The sequence below is a fragment of the Mytilus galloprovincialis genome, chromosome 3 (genome assembly GCF_965363235.1).
Source record: "Mytilus galloprovincialis chromosome 3, xbMytGall1.hap1.1, whole genome shotgun sequence".
NCBI classification, from domain to species: Eukaryota; Metazoa; Mollusca; class Bivalvia; order Mytilida; family Mytilidae; genus Mytilus; species Mytilus galloprovincialis.
This window is the reverse complement of record NC_134840.1, coordinates 42,096,225-42,113,491: the sequence shown is the minus strand read 5'-3', so window position 1 is coordinate 42,113,491 and position 17,267 is coordinate 42,096,225. Positions and strand designations below refer to the sequence as shown.

Here is a 17,267-nt window from a genome sequence, read left to right as displayed (position 1 = left end):
ATTGCGTCAAACTCAGCCTTTGTATCTTATTGTTCACATGTTTTAGCTTTGTGTAATATTTATTGCATTGTATTTCTACCAGAAAATTCAGTTTTCACACTTTTGTCTGCTAAAATTTTAACATTTAAAGTTTTAGCGCCACTAATTATTTTATATGTGTATATTTACTTTTCCAAAACGGGTTTTCCTATGCTTGTAAGAAATGATTTGGCATCCAAATTATTAATGGAAAAAGATGCACCATAGTTGTCACCAAAGTCATCAACAAGAGGTTTTTCTACATTTGACTTTGACTTTTCAAAACAGTCTGTCATGTCCATATCATCAGTTTGCAATATTGTGTGATTGGGACCACTCTGTATGAATGGAACATTCTCGTGTGATAACGGCAATTCTGATTCCTGTTAATGTAGAAAGATAGAAATAATGATCAATAAGTAAATGTCAACTGTACCCAGCCATAAAATTCAAAAACAATAACAAAAAGAAAATGAAGCATAAAATGTAGGTCATGTAGGTAAGAGTTAGAAAAAGTAGAGGCTCTAAAGAGCCTGTGTTGCTCACCTTAGTCTATGTGCATATCATAAACGAATAAAAATTTACAAAATTTATGAAAATTGTTAACAAGAGGCTGTCACAACGACAGCAAACCGGATTTATTAACATTTATTTGTGTCCTGGCAATATCACAAGAACCATTACTGATGAATGGTGAAAGTGAAAATCGTCAATATCAAATTTGACCTCCATTTTGTCATCAGTATCAACATATTAAAATTTGAAAAGCTTAGATTGAATGGATCATTAGTAAATGCAACAACGTGAATGGAAACGCCATTTTACCATCTTTCAAGAACCATAACTCCTGAACGGTAAAAGTCAAAATCATCATTATTGAACTTGACCTCTACTTTGTCATCAGTAACAACATATTAAAATTTCAGAAGCTTTGGTTGAATGGTTCATGAGAAAATGCACGGACACGACGGGAAACACCATTTTTCAATCTTTCAAGAACCATAACTCCTGAACGGTAAAAGTCAAAATCGTCATTATTGAACTTGACCTCCATTTTGTCATCAGTAACAGCATATTAAAATTTCGGAAGCTTTGGTAGAACAGTTCATGCATAAATGCACGGACACGACTGGAAACTCCATTTTTCAATCTTTCAAGAACCATAACTCCTGAACGGTAAAAGTCAAAATCGTCATTATTGAACTTGACCTCCATTCTGTCATCAGTAACAACATATTAAAATTTGGGAAGCTTTGGTAGAACAGTTCATGCGAAAATACATGGACACGACTGGAAACTCCATTTCTCAATCTTTCAAGAACCATAACTCCTGAAAGGTAAAAGTCAAAATCGCCATTATTGACCTTGACCTTCGTATAGTTGTCAGTAAAAACATTTTAAAATTTTAAAAGCTTTGGTTAAACGGTTCATGAGTTAATGCACGGACAACATTTGATTGCCGCCCGCCCTCCCGACAGCCGTACATCCCCAAATCAATAACCGACATTTTTGTCACAAAAATCCGGTTAAAAATTGATTATAAAGGGCGATAACTCCTTAAGGGGTTAATTGATCATTTTGATCATGCTGACTAATTTGTAGGTCTTACTTTGCTGAACATTATTGCTGTTTACAGTTTATCTCTATATATCATATATATCAACATGCTATCAGCAAGCAAGACTCTTGTCATGGGATTGGACCCACCAAGACCTTGCTGAAAGAGGACCCTCAAACCTGAAACCATTAATTCCAAAACGAAAATGGGTTTTACACATAATTAAGAAAAATAATTGAAGTTTGTTCAGTTATTTCAACTTGACAGTGACTTCTTCCCTATCATAGGCACACTTTTCAAGTCCTGCTTGAAGAAATAACTTGGAAATAACTATTCAAACTCAAAGATGCATATCAAAAGGTTAACAGATTTCACGTTACTTGCCTTGTCACAGGCAGTTCAACATCTAATATTAGAAATCTGTTTATAAACAAACGTCAACTTTCTTATCAGGATTATTCCAGTAATAAGAAGTAAAGTGTAAAGGTAGGTGAACAGATGAGGCACTGTATATGACCTATCAAATCTTATCAAATTACAAGTTACTGTAATTTCAAAGAATCCATATTAAAAGTATGAATTGATCCTTTTCATGTCAAAGCCATATTCCTTTAATTTTTCAATAATAACTTTGATATAAAATAAAATTGAGAATGGAAATGGGGAATGTGCCAAAGAGACAACAACCCGACCATAGAAAAAAAAACAACAGCAGAAGGTCACCAACAGGTCTTCAATGTAGCGAGAAATTCCAGCACCCAGAGGCGTCCTTCAACTGGCCCCTAAACAAATATATACTAGTTCAGTGATAATAAACGCCATACTAATTTCCAAATTATACACAAGAAACTAGCCTATATTTAACAAGTGTAGACATTAAAATAAGATTGAACAAGAATGTGTTCATAGTACACGGATGCCCCACTCGCACTATCATTTTCTATGTTCAGTGGACCGTGAAATTGGGGTCAAAATTATAATTTGAAATTATAATTAGAAAGATCATATCACAGGGAACATGTGTACTAAGTTTCAGTTGATGTAACTTTAACTTCATCAAAAACTACCTTGACCAAAAACTTTAACCTGAACTTCGCACTATCATTTTCTATGTTTAGTGGACCATGAAATTGGGGTCAAAACTATAATTTGGCATTAAAATTAGAAAGATCATATCATGGGGAACATGTGTACTAAGTTTCAAGTTGATTGAACTTCAACTTCTTCAAAAACTACCTTGACCAAAAACTTTAACCTGAAGCGAACGGACGCACAGACAGACGAACGAACGAAGGCACAGACCAGAAAACATAATGCCCCTCTACTATCGTAGGTGGGGTGTAAAAAAGACATATGAAGTCCCGTTTCAGGAAAACTTCAGTTTTTTTAAAATAAATTTTCTTTCAATATCAGCGCTATCTCTGAATCAAAACAAATCTTCTTCTTGTCAATGAATTATAAGTAAACTTACAATTTGTTCTTCAGAAGGCAAATTGTTCTGTATAGGTCCTGTTAACAACTTATCTAAACCTAAAATACATATCATTATACTATCAAATCAAATACAAATCATTATACTATCAAATAAAATACAAATCATTATACTATCAAATAAAACAATGAATGAATGTTTCATGCTTACAAAATACAGAAGCCCCTCTCTTAAAGCATTCAATCATAAAGGGTTTTTTTAACATATTTTGTCTTTCTTGAAACATTTATTAATGCATTATGGACATTTTGGAATTATAATAATCAGTCAGGGATATAACTCTATAGGATTATTACAGGAAATAACTTGCATGTGTTATTACAGATACTTTCATGAGCTGTCTACTCTTTATTCCTTAAATTTTCTAAATCTGTAATAACATATGTTTGTTATTTGTAAAATATTTTAATCTATAGTGGGCTCTAGGGAACTCTTGAGACTTTGCACAGAAACTAAATGCATAGCCTTGATAACTAATTTTTAAATTAGATTAATACATTTTTGATTAACCATGGTAAATCAATGAGACAAGGCTTTTAAGAGATAGACTTAGCTGTAATAACAAGGCTTAGTTATTAAAGGAATGTAACCTATTATATGAGACACTTGGGGATTACTGGGAAGCTTGCACAGAACCTCATTACATGCTCTGGTCATTATTTCTTACAATGAATTAAAATAAATTGTAATTAAGCATGATGTATGTCTGAGCAAATGCTTTGGAGTAGCTGTGATAACACCCTTTAGTTATTACAGGCATATTTTTTCTGTAATAACATAGGTGTACTATGCATAATTGACAAACTATAAACTGTTATATCTTTCTGTAGTTAAGTATACATAAAGACAATAGTAATATCAATTGAACTTGTATACATTTTTGTCGAGCCTTTCGACTTTAGTCGAAAAAGCGAGACTAAGCGATCCTACATTCCGTCGTCATCGGCGTCGTCGGCGTCCACAAATATTCACTCTGTGGTTAAAGTTTTTGAAATTTTAATAACTTTCTTAAACTATACTGAATTTCTACCAAACTTGGACAGAAGCTTGTTTATGATCATAAGAAAGTATCCAGAAGTAAATTTTGTAAAGATAAAATTCCATTTTTTCCGTATTTTACTTATAAATGGACTTAGTTTTTCTGCGAGGAAACATTACATTCACTCTGTGGTTAAAGTTTTTAAAATTTTAATAACTTTCATAAACTATCCTTGATTTGTACCAAACTTGGACAGAAGCTTGTTTATGATCATAAGATAGTATCAAGAAGAAAATTTTGTAAGAATAAATTTCCACTTTTCCGTATTTTACTTATAAATGGACTTAGTTTTTTTGCCAGAAACAAAACATTCACTCTGGTTTAAGTTTTTAAAATTTTTATAATGTTCTTAAACTATCCTGGATTTCTACCAAAATTAGACAAAAGCTTGTTTCTGATCATAAGATATTATTCAGAAGTAAATTTTGTAAAAAAAAAAATCACTTTTTCCGTATTTTACTTATAAATGGACTTAGTTTTTCTTCCAGTTAACATTACATACAGTCTGCAGTTAAAGTTTATAAAACATTTATTAGATTCATAAACTATCCTGGATTTTTTACCAAACTTGGAAGCTTCTTTCAATCAAAAGACAGTATCGAGAGGGAAATTTTTATTGATGTTTTTCCTCATTTTTGTTGAGTCTGCGATTAACAGCAAAAGTAGGCGAGACACTGGGTTCCGTGGAACCCTTACGAATTTTTACTAAACTAATGATGAATATTGTCCCTTTGAAACATATAACATACATATGTTATCACAGACACAGTTCTTTGATTTTTTAGTCCACAGTAACAAATGTATGTTATTTTCTGTAATAACCCTTTAGAGTTATATATCTGACTGATAATGAAATGTTTAATTGAAATAATGTTTTTATTAGTTAATCTTAACCTAAGACTGAGTGTTAAAATTATACAAGTAACACCATCATTGATAGGTTGGAATAGCTGTTTGAATAGCACCAACAGTTGCATAGACTTCTTCATTTTGCAGACAGATGATCATTTTCATCAATGCAAAGTCAGCTCTAGGTCTTTGGAATACAGTGCTAAACTCTGTTTGTTAAATGAATTGTGAATCCATACAAATGGATGTATAATGTATTAAAAGGTGTCGTCTTTGATTAGTTTGTAAAATAACAAGGATGTCTATTTATAGAGGTTAGCCAATATCTCTAATAAACTTTACCTTGAATTTCACTTCTGCTGGTATGCTGTGGAACATCAGGCAGTCTGAAAACATCCATTAAATATAAAACAAATTATAGGCTTTGCTAACCATGGAGACAAATACACTTAAAATGACATGTTGACAATGTGTCTACCAGATTTTTTAGTGTTTGAATATGTGAAATATTTCATACTTCTAGTGAAGTAAAGTAGCTAATATTAGATTTAAGAAAGCAAAATTTCTCTGTCTAAAAATACAGTACTGTTTTCGTGACATTCAGCTTTTTTTTTAAATTTGGAATCCTTTATGGTATTGGTTTTCAAGTTACACTCAGTGTTTTTTGCAGTTATGCCATTTCTAGAGTGTGTCAAGACCACACTCATTTTATTCAATGGTATGGAACATGTGCCCTTTTTCTTGATTGGGCAACTAACATAAGATTGAACAGTTAAATCACAAAGGGTGTGTGGTGCATACTATTAATTTCCATTAAAACTATTGATTTCGTGGCTCTGAAATAGTGTCATGAATGTATATTGTATATTAAGAATTTGACATTAGTGATAATTCACCAGTTATTGCTGGTCTGCAATAGGGGTGATTCAAAGCTTGACATCTAGAATGGGTACTTGTTTATTGTTGAGAGTTTTTTTACACCTAGCGTCCTTTGATCTGTATGTTTCATAGGATTACTGTATTGTTTATGTTTAATCTAGGTGAAAGGTGAGCACTTTAAGGGTAAAGATTGCTTTCATTTGGAATTTTGTGATTTTCAAAAATAAACATTGAATTGTATTTTGCTGAGTTATCTTCCTTTGTTCATGATTGTACATTAGTAGTTGATTTTTTTTATACTTATCATGTAATTTTTAATAAAAAGAATCTTTTCTTGACAAGTATGTTAATTCAAATACAAATCATACTGTAACTTAGATATTAAAGTACACAAAATGTATAACGTATCATCAATACATTGCATGACATTGACTGGATAGGATCTATTTAAACATCACTTCACTGCACTAATTTGTTTGAACTATCAAAGGTAGTGACCAACATTGGAAGATATAGATATCAAGTAAATACCATAGGATTGCAGTTCTTGCAATCTTTAACCAAAAACTAGCCTCATTAGGGTAAGCTTACCTCTCAAGTTCTGGACTAGAATCATCTGAAATATAACAAAAGATGATTTTTATTTAATTTTTTAAGGTTTGACTCCTTATTAGATGAAATATATTTAACACATCAGGAACAATTCAGTCACAAACATCTGCTTTTAGTTTTATTCTAACATCTGATAGACCTTAGGGTAGTTTTTCAATAAATTACAATATTAGTATATTGTCCAGATACTTTTTTAGTCCATTACATTCATCAAATAACTTGGTGTCTGGTTTCATTGTGCCAACTTAGTGAGAAAAATATAAGAACAGGACAGACTGCAGTCATTCTAGATGCTTAATCCCAAATATAACATAAATATTATAACCTATATGAACAATTTGAACCCACAATGGATATACAATCTAAATGTATGCTAGTTTTAAGATGGATAATAATAATCTTAATAGTACCTTCAGATTCAGGGTCTGGTAGCCATCTATGGGGAGAGTCTCTTTGAAATTCTCTGGAAAATATGATATAACAGCTATGATTTTTGCCTTGTAACTACTTGTAAATCATCCCTTGGTACAATAGAAATATTTTTTTTAATACATACCTCAAAAGTCACATTCATGTTCCATGTGGTTGCCTTTTGTCACATATTTGTTTTTTTTTTGTAAATTGTGTATAAATCAAGCCGTTGGTTTTCTCAATTGAATTGTTTTACATTTTGTAGCTTCCTACGTTATAGGGTTTTGAAGATTTTGAATGTCGAGAGTGACCTATAATTGTCTTTATCCACATCATTTGAACTCTGGTGTATAGTAGTCTCATTCTATGTTCAACAATTAGAATAGAATTGTGTCCAGTATAATTATTTGTTCTTTGATTTAATGTCTTTTCTACAATTTATCTTTTTGTCTGATGACATTCTTAAATAAACAGAGAGAACAACTGCATCTATCATTATGCTTAATTCAGAAGGCTTAATAAGAAAAAATGTGTTCCTTGAGAGCTGTCACACCATATTATCTACTTATAATTTGATTATAGTAATGTCTCAAAAAAAGTTCAGAGATATCACTTTTCCTTGAATGCAATTTTCATGATCTATTCATTTTGTTTTGGTGATAAATACAATCTAGTCACATGTTTTCTTCTAACAAGTCAGGGTCTAAGAACAGGAAGTTAACTTTACATGGCCTAAAGGAATAAGCCAAAAAATTAGTGTGAACTGATTTGGAACTTGGAGAAAATGAACTTACTTTACTTGGTATGTTTCAGCAAAGCTTACTCTCCTTGATGATGAAATTCTTGCTTTTTTCCTTGGTATAACCTCTGTCACCTGTAAAACAAATGTATGCAAAAATTATTGTTTATAATGAATATAAATGTGACTATAAATTCAAAGTTATATTTAATACATATTTAATACATGGAAAATGTAATAACTATTCCCTAAATAATTTTGTCAAGAGTTTGTACTATATATTCAGTTTTTGGAATTTTGTCTTTTTTCTTAGTTTATTGAAAGGACTCTGACACAAAACTTTTTACAAATATCTAGTAGATCCATGGACTGTCTTCAAACAAGCAAGTTTCTCTGCTGCAATCTCATCAACAGGTGATAGCCCTTAGATGAGTTGTAGCGGAAAAACATCATCCAGAACATGCAGGAAATATTAGCCACTGGACATTAAACAACCGAAAATCAATCATCCTATAGTTTGAAAGACCATTTATGTCTGTTTATCACTATTTTCCAAAGCAAAATCAATCAATGGTGAACACTTATAGTGTCATGAATTATCTTTCTACACAACTGAGAAAAAACATCTCACTTGAGTAGCATGAGACGGAAATTATCATACAGAAAATCAAGGAATTTCTTTGAAAATAACAATAAAGTTGTTATAAACATTACATACTGCCTGATTTGTATCAATATCTAACAGAGGATTTTTTGTCTTCAAGATCTGAAATAAAAAATCAAATTTTAAAGATTAAACTCCTATTTCACAGTGCAATCAAATAGATGTTTTCAGGAAAACATATTCTTTTTATAAGATTGAGAATGGAAATGTGGAATGTGTCAAAGAGACAACAACCCAACCAAAGAGCAGGAAGCAGTCGAAGGCCACTAATGAGTCTTCAATGTAGCTAAAAACTCTATCTAGAAATGCATACCACATCTTTTTCATGTAGGAAAAGTTTTTTTCTCTTTACATTTTGTAAATAAAATCTAACACTTGAATTTAGTGAACATTTTTGAATAAAAACTTTTTGTGTTCATTTTATTAGATATCAAGAAATTGTAACGAGTTTGTACAAATGTTTTGCTGAACATAGAAGCTGTTCATGTATACAAACTTTGCTTTTTTTTAACAGGCAAGTTTTTTTTCTTATAGTCTAGATCTGTGATCTAATCTCATGGTATAAAAATGATTTATGATAACAAATGATGAAGTGTTATCCATTGAAAGGACTCCACCAAAAAGTTCAATTTATATTATCTGTTTATACATGTATGTACAATAACATGTACATTGTACGTTTGGGATCCCGCTATTTACATATTTAACCCCACCACATATGTTACATTTTGTATGTACATCTTTTGTTTGTGTGTCCTAAGTCAGAAGCATCTAATTCAGTGGTTGTTTTTTGTTGATGTGTTACATATTTGTTTTTTGTTCCTTTTTTTGTACATAAATTTGGCCTTTAACTTTTTTTTTACATTTGTCATTTTAGGGGCCTTTTACAGCCGACTATGCAGTACAGACTTTGCTTCTTGTTGAAGATTGAATAGTAACCTATAGTTGTTAATTACGTTTCATTTGGTCTCTTGTGAAGAGTTGTCTCATTGGCAATCACACCACATCTTTTTTTTAATAAAAACTATCAAAAACTTTGATTGACATTCAATAGCACTGCAAATATAATTTGAGCTTATTTCTATACACTATTTAAGCAACATGTTGTGTGACTTACCGATGAAGATCTTCGTCCAGATCTCCTTCTTCTAAATCTATGATCTAACGTATCCTCTTCCATTTCTACTATCTAATACATAGTACAGTATTAATTCATCTGGTAAAAAAAGTTTCTAAAATTATATGATGTGTATTCCAAGAAAAAAAAATGAAGGGTTAGACAGCACATTTTATTTCTTTTTGTGATCTAATAAAAAGGTGCAATTAGGGCTTCTGCAGCCAGTCACCATTATCCATTTTGTTAAAAAAATTAAATTGTTGCTTGTAAAATTCATAATCATGATTATTAGTGAAATATATTGCTAAGAATTATAATAGGTCAGGGGTGTGGAAATGCTATGCCCGACTCGCCCGACTCGTACATTAGAACAACCGGACAAGTAATTATTTTTGTCTTGGTTGCCCGAGGACAAGTTAAAAAATATACAAGACAAAGTTCAAATCCGACAAAAACAGATTAATTTCAAAACGTATAAAGATGTTTAATTTATGTAAAAGAAACCAATGTTCAGCAAGTTAAAACATCAATGTTCATGACGATAAATATTACATGATACCGGAAATAGATTGATTACCAAAATAAATAAAAATAAGTATGCGAACCCGAGTCACGCAACATTGCATTGGCTTTATCCATTGACACGGGATCGTCGATTAGGTTTAACCCTTCATTTAACGGAAGTGTCATGTCTTTAAAATTTGTATCGAGATTCAGATTGGTAAATACTTAAAGGTGGACAAGCAAGACAAAAAGAGTCATGAGTCGAGTAGAAAACCTTAAATGCAAATGGAGGACACAGAGTATTTAAAAACAAACGGAAGCAAGAATTTCAGACATCGTGGATATCAGATTGCCCCTGGCTATCTATGGAAACTTGGAAAATAAATTAACATGATTAAGTTTTTGTCTTATTTATAGATGAAAGGTCATTGACAACATTATTTGTTGTCGAAGTGGAAAATAAAAGGGATGCATTAATTGCCCATCAAGACAATAATAAATAATCAAGAAAGAAAATCAAGTGTCAGTTCAGAGAAACACCACAAAATCAATAGTTTATCTATTATTTAGTTTACATTTCTTCAATCACTGTCCTCAAATTTAGTATACAATTTTTATTCAAAAACTGCTTCAAAATTGTCCTTTACATGTCATTTCATTGGTTGGTGAGCTGTTAGGTTTCTGTCCCATTGATTTCCTACTTTCCTAATTTTTTACACATATAAACAAATATATTTCATTTGTTTGTGATGCACAACAGTGCTAAGTAAGAATCATATATCAGCTAACAAGAAATACTTCAATATTTATTGGGATCATAAGGGCAAGTAAATTTTTTTCCGGACAAGTAAAGTTTTAGGTTTCACTTGCCCGGGGACAAGTGCTCACAACAAATATTTCCACACCACTGTAGGTTGATGCCATCCATCTATTTCAGAATTTTCCAACATCCTTATCATGTAAAACTCTGATTTTTTTACCTTAAAATCATATATGTTTTTCGAAAAATTTACAGAAAATCACTTTTCAGCTGATTGAAAAAAGGTATAATTCAAGCATTTAGAAGCTTTTGACAATAAACTAATTAATAAAAGGTGTTTCTTGTACATGTATGACTTCATTTGTCACTAAACTTAGTAGTTTCACAACTATTATCTAATTGTGTAGTAGTGTATACTTCGAAATCAATTTAGTACTCCTGTTAAAATATGTGTTCATTTTATCAAATTTTTTCAAACATTGTGCTGGAAATGAAAACTGTTTTTTTTTTTAAAACGAAAACAAGTGCAAAATTTAGGAAAAAACTGTCAAAACCATAGAATTTGCATTAGTTCGCTGATTTTAAAAACATGATCCTGCAGCTTGTTAATTTTAATATGTAAATATGAGGGTAGTAATGGGGGGACCTTCATAAAGAATAACGCCTTAACGGTTAAAATTCTTGCCAAATAATGTTAACGATAATTTTTGGTGCCTGACAATAAAATGTACACTTTACCTCTGACTAATCAAGATATTTTGATGAATCACAGCAAAATTTAAACTAATTAGACGCTAAAAGTAGCTGAAAAATAATGTTTGAAGCCTGTTAGTAAAGGGCCTAAACCTTATCATTATTTGAAAATCTTTCCCAGTTGACCCTAGAATCTGCCTTGCTTGAACTATTGACATCATACAACTATCACTTTTCCATTGTGGCGTCAGATATTTTGAATTATGACTTCAAAATTAATGGGAACCTTTGTGATGGCAAACAAATAGCGATAAGGTGTATGCCTTTGGGATCCTGCCTTTGTGACAGGTTTTATAAGTGATTGAAATGCCTAAATTTCTCATGGTTTCAATTCACAAATTTAACTTGTCTGCATATTGCTTGATGTGCCAATATAGGATAAAGGTTATGGATAGATAAATTGTTTATATGTTTAATTATGATTTTTGCTAGTTAATGCCATGTGCAGATTCTTAATTGTAATAATCAAATATCCGATTTATCATTTGATAAATACTTTATACATGTCATATGGCCAAATAAATAGGTCACAACTAGGTATGGCAAACCAATGGGAGATAACTCCAAATTACCCTAAATAATTGTTCCAAGATGTGTGTAAAAATAAAATCTTTGGGTGACCTCCGATTATGGCCTTCTATTAACTTGTTAAGTCTCAGAAGGTTGGCCTGGTTCTGATTGCTTTTGATAGATATTATATGAATATTCATGATTCTGTATATTAAAATTTTCAGGAATACGATGAAATATTTGAGGTACTAACAAGGGTTTGAAATTTATTCGTTTCAAAAAAATACAAGGGAACGTTATACAGCCATAAAATGTACTTTTTTATTAAGTTTTATAATATATTAATTAAATAATTAGGTCCAATAAATAAATCTAGATAGCTGTGTTCATATCAAAATATATTTTTATAAATTACCCTTCTTTTTGTGTATACAGAGTTATTTCCCTTGCAGAGACAACTTTTGGTTTAGTTTTGATTGGAAATCAGCCGTGATAGTTTTTTTTTGCATTATACAGCCAGTTTATTGCGATTTAAAGATAGTTCAACCACTTGTCATTGCACACGAGATAGTAAGGATACTGAATAATGTGGTTTTAACAACAATCAATATATGTATTTTCAACATGTTCAACTAAAAACATACATAGGAATCCATGCAGTAGCGGCAGTTCACTTCGAATGCTATTCACATTCAATGCATTTCCTGAATGAGATTGGTTTACAGATTTCACTGTATAAATATTGTAACTGATATACAGATATGAATTTTCTTTACTTACCCATGCAATATTTACAGTGATCTGACATAATTTTTTTGTCTAAAATTTCTCGAATAAAAATAATGTTATATTATTTTCATTTTTTTTCAGTGCAACAGGTATTTTAGTCCTGCAGAATAATTGTTAGAAGGTTGTTGTTTATTTTTATTTATAAGCATTCACTTATACATGCTATATAAGAATAAGAATATTTCATTAAATAGAATGTTAATGAAAAGGGAAAATTCTAAAACTATCATGATTATACAAAGACAGATGACATATTTCAAAACTTTTCTTGTCTCTCATGGTACAACTGATTTTTATAGTTCGTTCTTATGTTGTACTGTCACAGGTCAGGGGGAGGATTGGGCGCCCACTAACATGGTTAACCCCACCACATTCTGTATGTATTTTTGGCGTTCATATTGATTCACTTATAGGGTCTTTGCATCGGAACTAAACACATTTATTATTTTTGGCGTTTATATAGATTCACTTATAGGGTCTTTGCATCGGAACTAAACACATTTATTCTTAATAAACCAGTTGTTGGCATGACACAGGTTATGTTCTTCTCATATATGTTATGATGGTATGATACTAAACCCCTCACAGGGAGGATTGTGCCTGATATTCATATGATGAAGACATAATTTTTCAATCAGTTTAATTGAGATCCGGAGCTGGCATGTCAGTTAACTGCTAGTAGTCTGATGTTATTTATGTATTATTGTCATTTTGTTTATTTTCTTTGGTTACATCTTCTGACATCAGACTCGGACTTCTCTTGAACTGAATTTTAATGTGCGTATTGTTATGCGTTTACTTTTCTGCATTGGCTAGAGGTATAGGGGGAGGGTTGAGATCTCACAAACATGTTTAACCCCGCCGCATTTTTGCGCCTGTCCCAAGTCAGGAGCCTCTGGCCTTTGTTAGTCTTGTATCATTTTAACTTTTAGTTTCTTGTGTATAATTTGGAGTTTAGTATGGTGTTCATTATCACTGAACCAGTATATATTTGTTTAGGGGTCAGCTGAAGGACGCCTCTGGGTGCGAGAATTTCTCGTTGCATTGAAGACCTGTTGGTGACCTTCTGCTGTTGTCTGCTCTATGGTCGGGTTGTTGTCTCTTTGGCACATTCCCCATTTCCATTCTTAATTTTACTGTTCGAAGTCAGGAGCCTGTAATTCAGTGGTTTTCATTTGCTGATGTGTTAAATTTTTGTTTTTCGTTCATTTTTTGTACATAAATTAGGCCGTTAGTTTTATCGTTTGAATTGTTTTACATTTGTCATTTCGGGGCCTTTTATAGCTGACTATGTGGTATGGGCTTTGTTCATTGTTGAAGGCCGTATGGTGACATATAGTTGTTACTTTCTGTGTCATTTGGTCTCTTGTGGAGAGTTGTCTCATTGGCAATTATACCACATCTTCTTTTTTATACACACACACAAACATATACATTTGTATATAAAGAGTAATATTTATATTTTGTTTCTTTACATTCAAATGTTTATAAAGTTTTACTTTACATCTTCAATATACCAACTGATGCTCTGAAAAAAGGAATATATAAAAATCGTCATGTTATGTGACTTTGGACGATAGAATTTCATGAGAGTGGTTGACATTTTCATGCTTTATCAGGGGTGTGGAAATATTTGTTGTGAGCACTTGTCCCTGGGCAAGGAAAACTGTAAATTTTACTTGTCCGGAAAATAAGTTACTTGCCCTGATGGTCCCAATAAATATTGAAGTATTCCATTGTTAACTAAGCCTTATATATGATTCTTAGAACTGTTTTGCATCACAAACAAATGAAATCCATTTGATTATATTTGTAAAAATTTAGGAAAGTAGGAAATTGGTTAACATCAATGGGACAGAAACCCAACATCAAACCAACCATTGAAATGACATGAAAAGGACAATTTTGCAGCAGTTTTTGAATAAAAATTGTAGCCAGTAGGTACATGTACATCAGGGCTCACACTACTTCAGAATTATAGGGAGAAGTGACTTCTCTTTTTGAAACTGATAGGGAGAAGTGGTGAGATTTGAAAGAGAAGTGCTCATTCGCACGGTGCGCTACAATGTTTGGATTTTACTATAGTATAAAGGGTCATATGTAAATAATGTTCTTTTTATATTATTCAATTCATATCTGAGTATACAATTAAAGTAACATTTCAAATTAAAAGTTGTTTAAGTTTAACTAAGGTTTTGAGAAACTACAAACTAAATAGTTATATCTAGCACTAAATTTTTTTTTTTTATTTTAAAAAATGTAAAGAAATTACAATCAATTACAATTTAATTCAAATCTATCTTGTGTATGAAATTCAGTGTTTCTCATAAAAAAATATAAAAGTTATTAAGCTGGGCCATAATATAATTAATAGTCTCAGAGTTGAGCAACTTTGAAACAATCCATAAAAAATATAGGGAATTATATACACCAATCAATTAGATGTAACCAAAAGTCTCTTAATGCGTGTGGAATACGTAATTTTTCCCTTTGGGATCAATATTCTTCTGTCAGCTGTTCCATCCGTGCGTCCGAAGTAATTATTGTAAAAGTACGGATTTCGGTCATAGCTGGTCCGGTTCAGATCCGTAGTTTAGAAATCGGTCAATGGCGGAAGAATGCAAGAAAATTTACAAAAATAAACGATGTTTGACAAGTTATTTGGAAAGGAACATGACGTTTTTAATGCAATTAATGGATTGAACATTTACTGGAGGCAACTTTTATCACGTTTAAATGAAGTAACAAACTTATTTTGCTGCCGAAATTTAGGTTGATGTACGTTTTCGAGTAACAACCACCGGAACTTGCGGAAATGCACGAAGTAATAAAAAGTTGTATTTTTATCAAATAACCTGCTACACACTGCAAAGACAATGCTTCAACCTCTTTTCTTAAGATAATCAATCGTTTAGGTGTAAATTTCTTTAATTATCAATAAAAAATTGATGTTACATCGACTTGGTAAAAATTGAAAATGTCTGATCAGTCTGCACAGTTAGCCACTAGTAAAATTTCATTCGGACTAGTAAGTTTTTGCAAAACTTTGTTTGGCCAAATAAGAAAAATGTCAGAATATTGGTCTTCGGACTAGTAGTTGAAAAAGTTTTTGGTGCAGACTGTCTGATGACGGAAGCGACTGAAAGCGAGTATCGTCAAGAACAGGGCGACTTGTTTTCGCTTTTTGGGGTCGGGGAAAGCGAAGTGAGTCGGGAAAGCGACTTCTTCGCCCAAGTCGCCTGGTAGCGTGAGCCCTAGTACATATAATAATTTTGATGACAGTGAGTAAAGAAATGGAAACTAATTTATAGATTAAACAATTGTTTTTTTGGGGGTTGTTTTCAACTGACACACTTGTTTTTTTCTTGATAATTGTCTTGATTGGCAATAAAATTGTCCCTTCTATTTACCACTTTGACAACAAATAATGTTGACCTTTCATCTTTAAATAAGACAAAACATTTATGTATTTCCCATCCTAGATAGCCAGGGCCAATCTGATATCCACGATGTCTGAAATTCTCGCTTCCGAATTATTTTTTTTAATGCTGCTTGTCCTCCATTTGCGTTTAAGTTTTCTACTCGACTCATTACTCTTTTTGTCTTGCTTATCCGGTGGTTTATTAAGTATTTACCAATCTGAATATCGATACAAAATGTAAAGAAATGACACTTCCGGTGAATGATGGATAAAACGTAATTTACGATCCCGGGTCAACGGACAAAGCCAATGCAATGTTACGCGACTCGGGTTCACATACTTATTTTTATTTATTTTGGTAATTCAGTTATTATGCAATATTCATTGTCATGAACATTGATGTTTTTACTTGCTGACCATTGGTTTCTTTTAAATAAATTAAACATCTTGATACGTTGTGAAATTTATTCTATATTTTTGTTGAATTTCAACTTTGTCTTGTATATTTTTTTACTTGTCAACGGGCAACCAAGACAAAAATAATTACTTGTCCGGTTGTTCAAATGTACGAGTCGGGCGAGTCGGGTATAGCATTTCCACACCCCTGCTTTATGCTTCTATTTTGACCAAAAAACTTAATATGGAGGATTGAAATTGACTAACAAGATGTAAACTAAGCAAAATAAACCAAGCTATAACCCAAATGATTAAAAAAATATATTTTATTATTTTTTAAAGAGAGGAAACAGTTTTTCCAGAATAGTAAAAAAAATACCATTTTGAAAATTTGCTATTTCTTCGTTGTTATTATGTGTATTGATAAAAGTGAAACTGTTTTGAAAATGTCTTTACAATGCCTTTAAAATGAGGTAAAGTTTTCTTAGATCAGTTGATTTAAAAAAAAATCACATTCCGTACCTATCAGTGTCACAACACTAAAACAGAAATCACAAATATATCCTTTTTATAGTTTTATGTACAGTTTTGTACCTTAAATGTGGAACTATTTAGAAAAATTGAGTTAGTGTATGTGTCATTAGTTTCCTATTTGGTTTAAAATACAAACAAGCGATGTATTTCTATTTACCTGTTTATGTTGACTTTTGAAGTTCGGAATAACCCGCTTAAACAATAACGCCATCTAGGATTAAA

The 17,267-nt window shown here is 31.6% G+C and overlaps 1 protein-coding gene across 2 annotated transcripts in view; it reads right to left on the bottom strand.

Annotated features, from left to right (window-relative positions):
* Positions 1-17,267, bottom strand: part of LOC143067976 (uncharacterized) — a 37,816-nt gene extending 20,549 nt beyond the window's left edge. For both annotated transcript variants that reach the window (XM_076241676.1, XM_076241677.1), the window contains exons 1-9: positions 17,203-17,267; positions 9,379-9,477; positions 8,316-8,363; positions 7,653-7,732; positions 6,858-6,910; positions 6,427-6,451; positions 5,299-5,342; positions 3,048-3,106; positions 169-401 (exon numbers count right to left, since the gene is read on the bottom strand). In XM_076241676.1, coding sequence (XP_076097791.1) covers positions 169-401; positions 3,048-3,106; positions 5,299-5,342; positions 6,427-6,451; positions 6,858-6,910; positions 7,653-7,732; positions 8,316-8,363; positions 9,379-9,441 — 605 coding nt within the window. In that variant the 5' untranslated portion in view covers positions 9,442-9,477; positions 17,203-17,267. The remainder of the gene's footprint in view (positions 1-168; positions 402-3,047; positions 3,107-5,298; positions 5,343-6,426; positions 6,452-6,857; positions 6,911-7,652; positions 7,733-8,315; positions 8,364-9,378; positions 9,478-17,202) is intronic.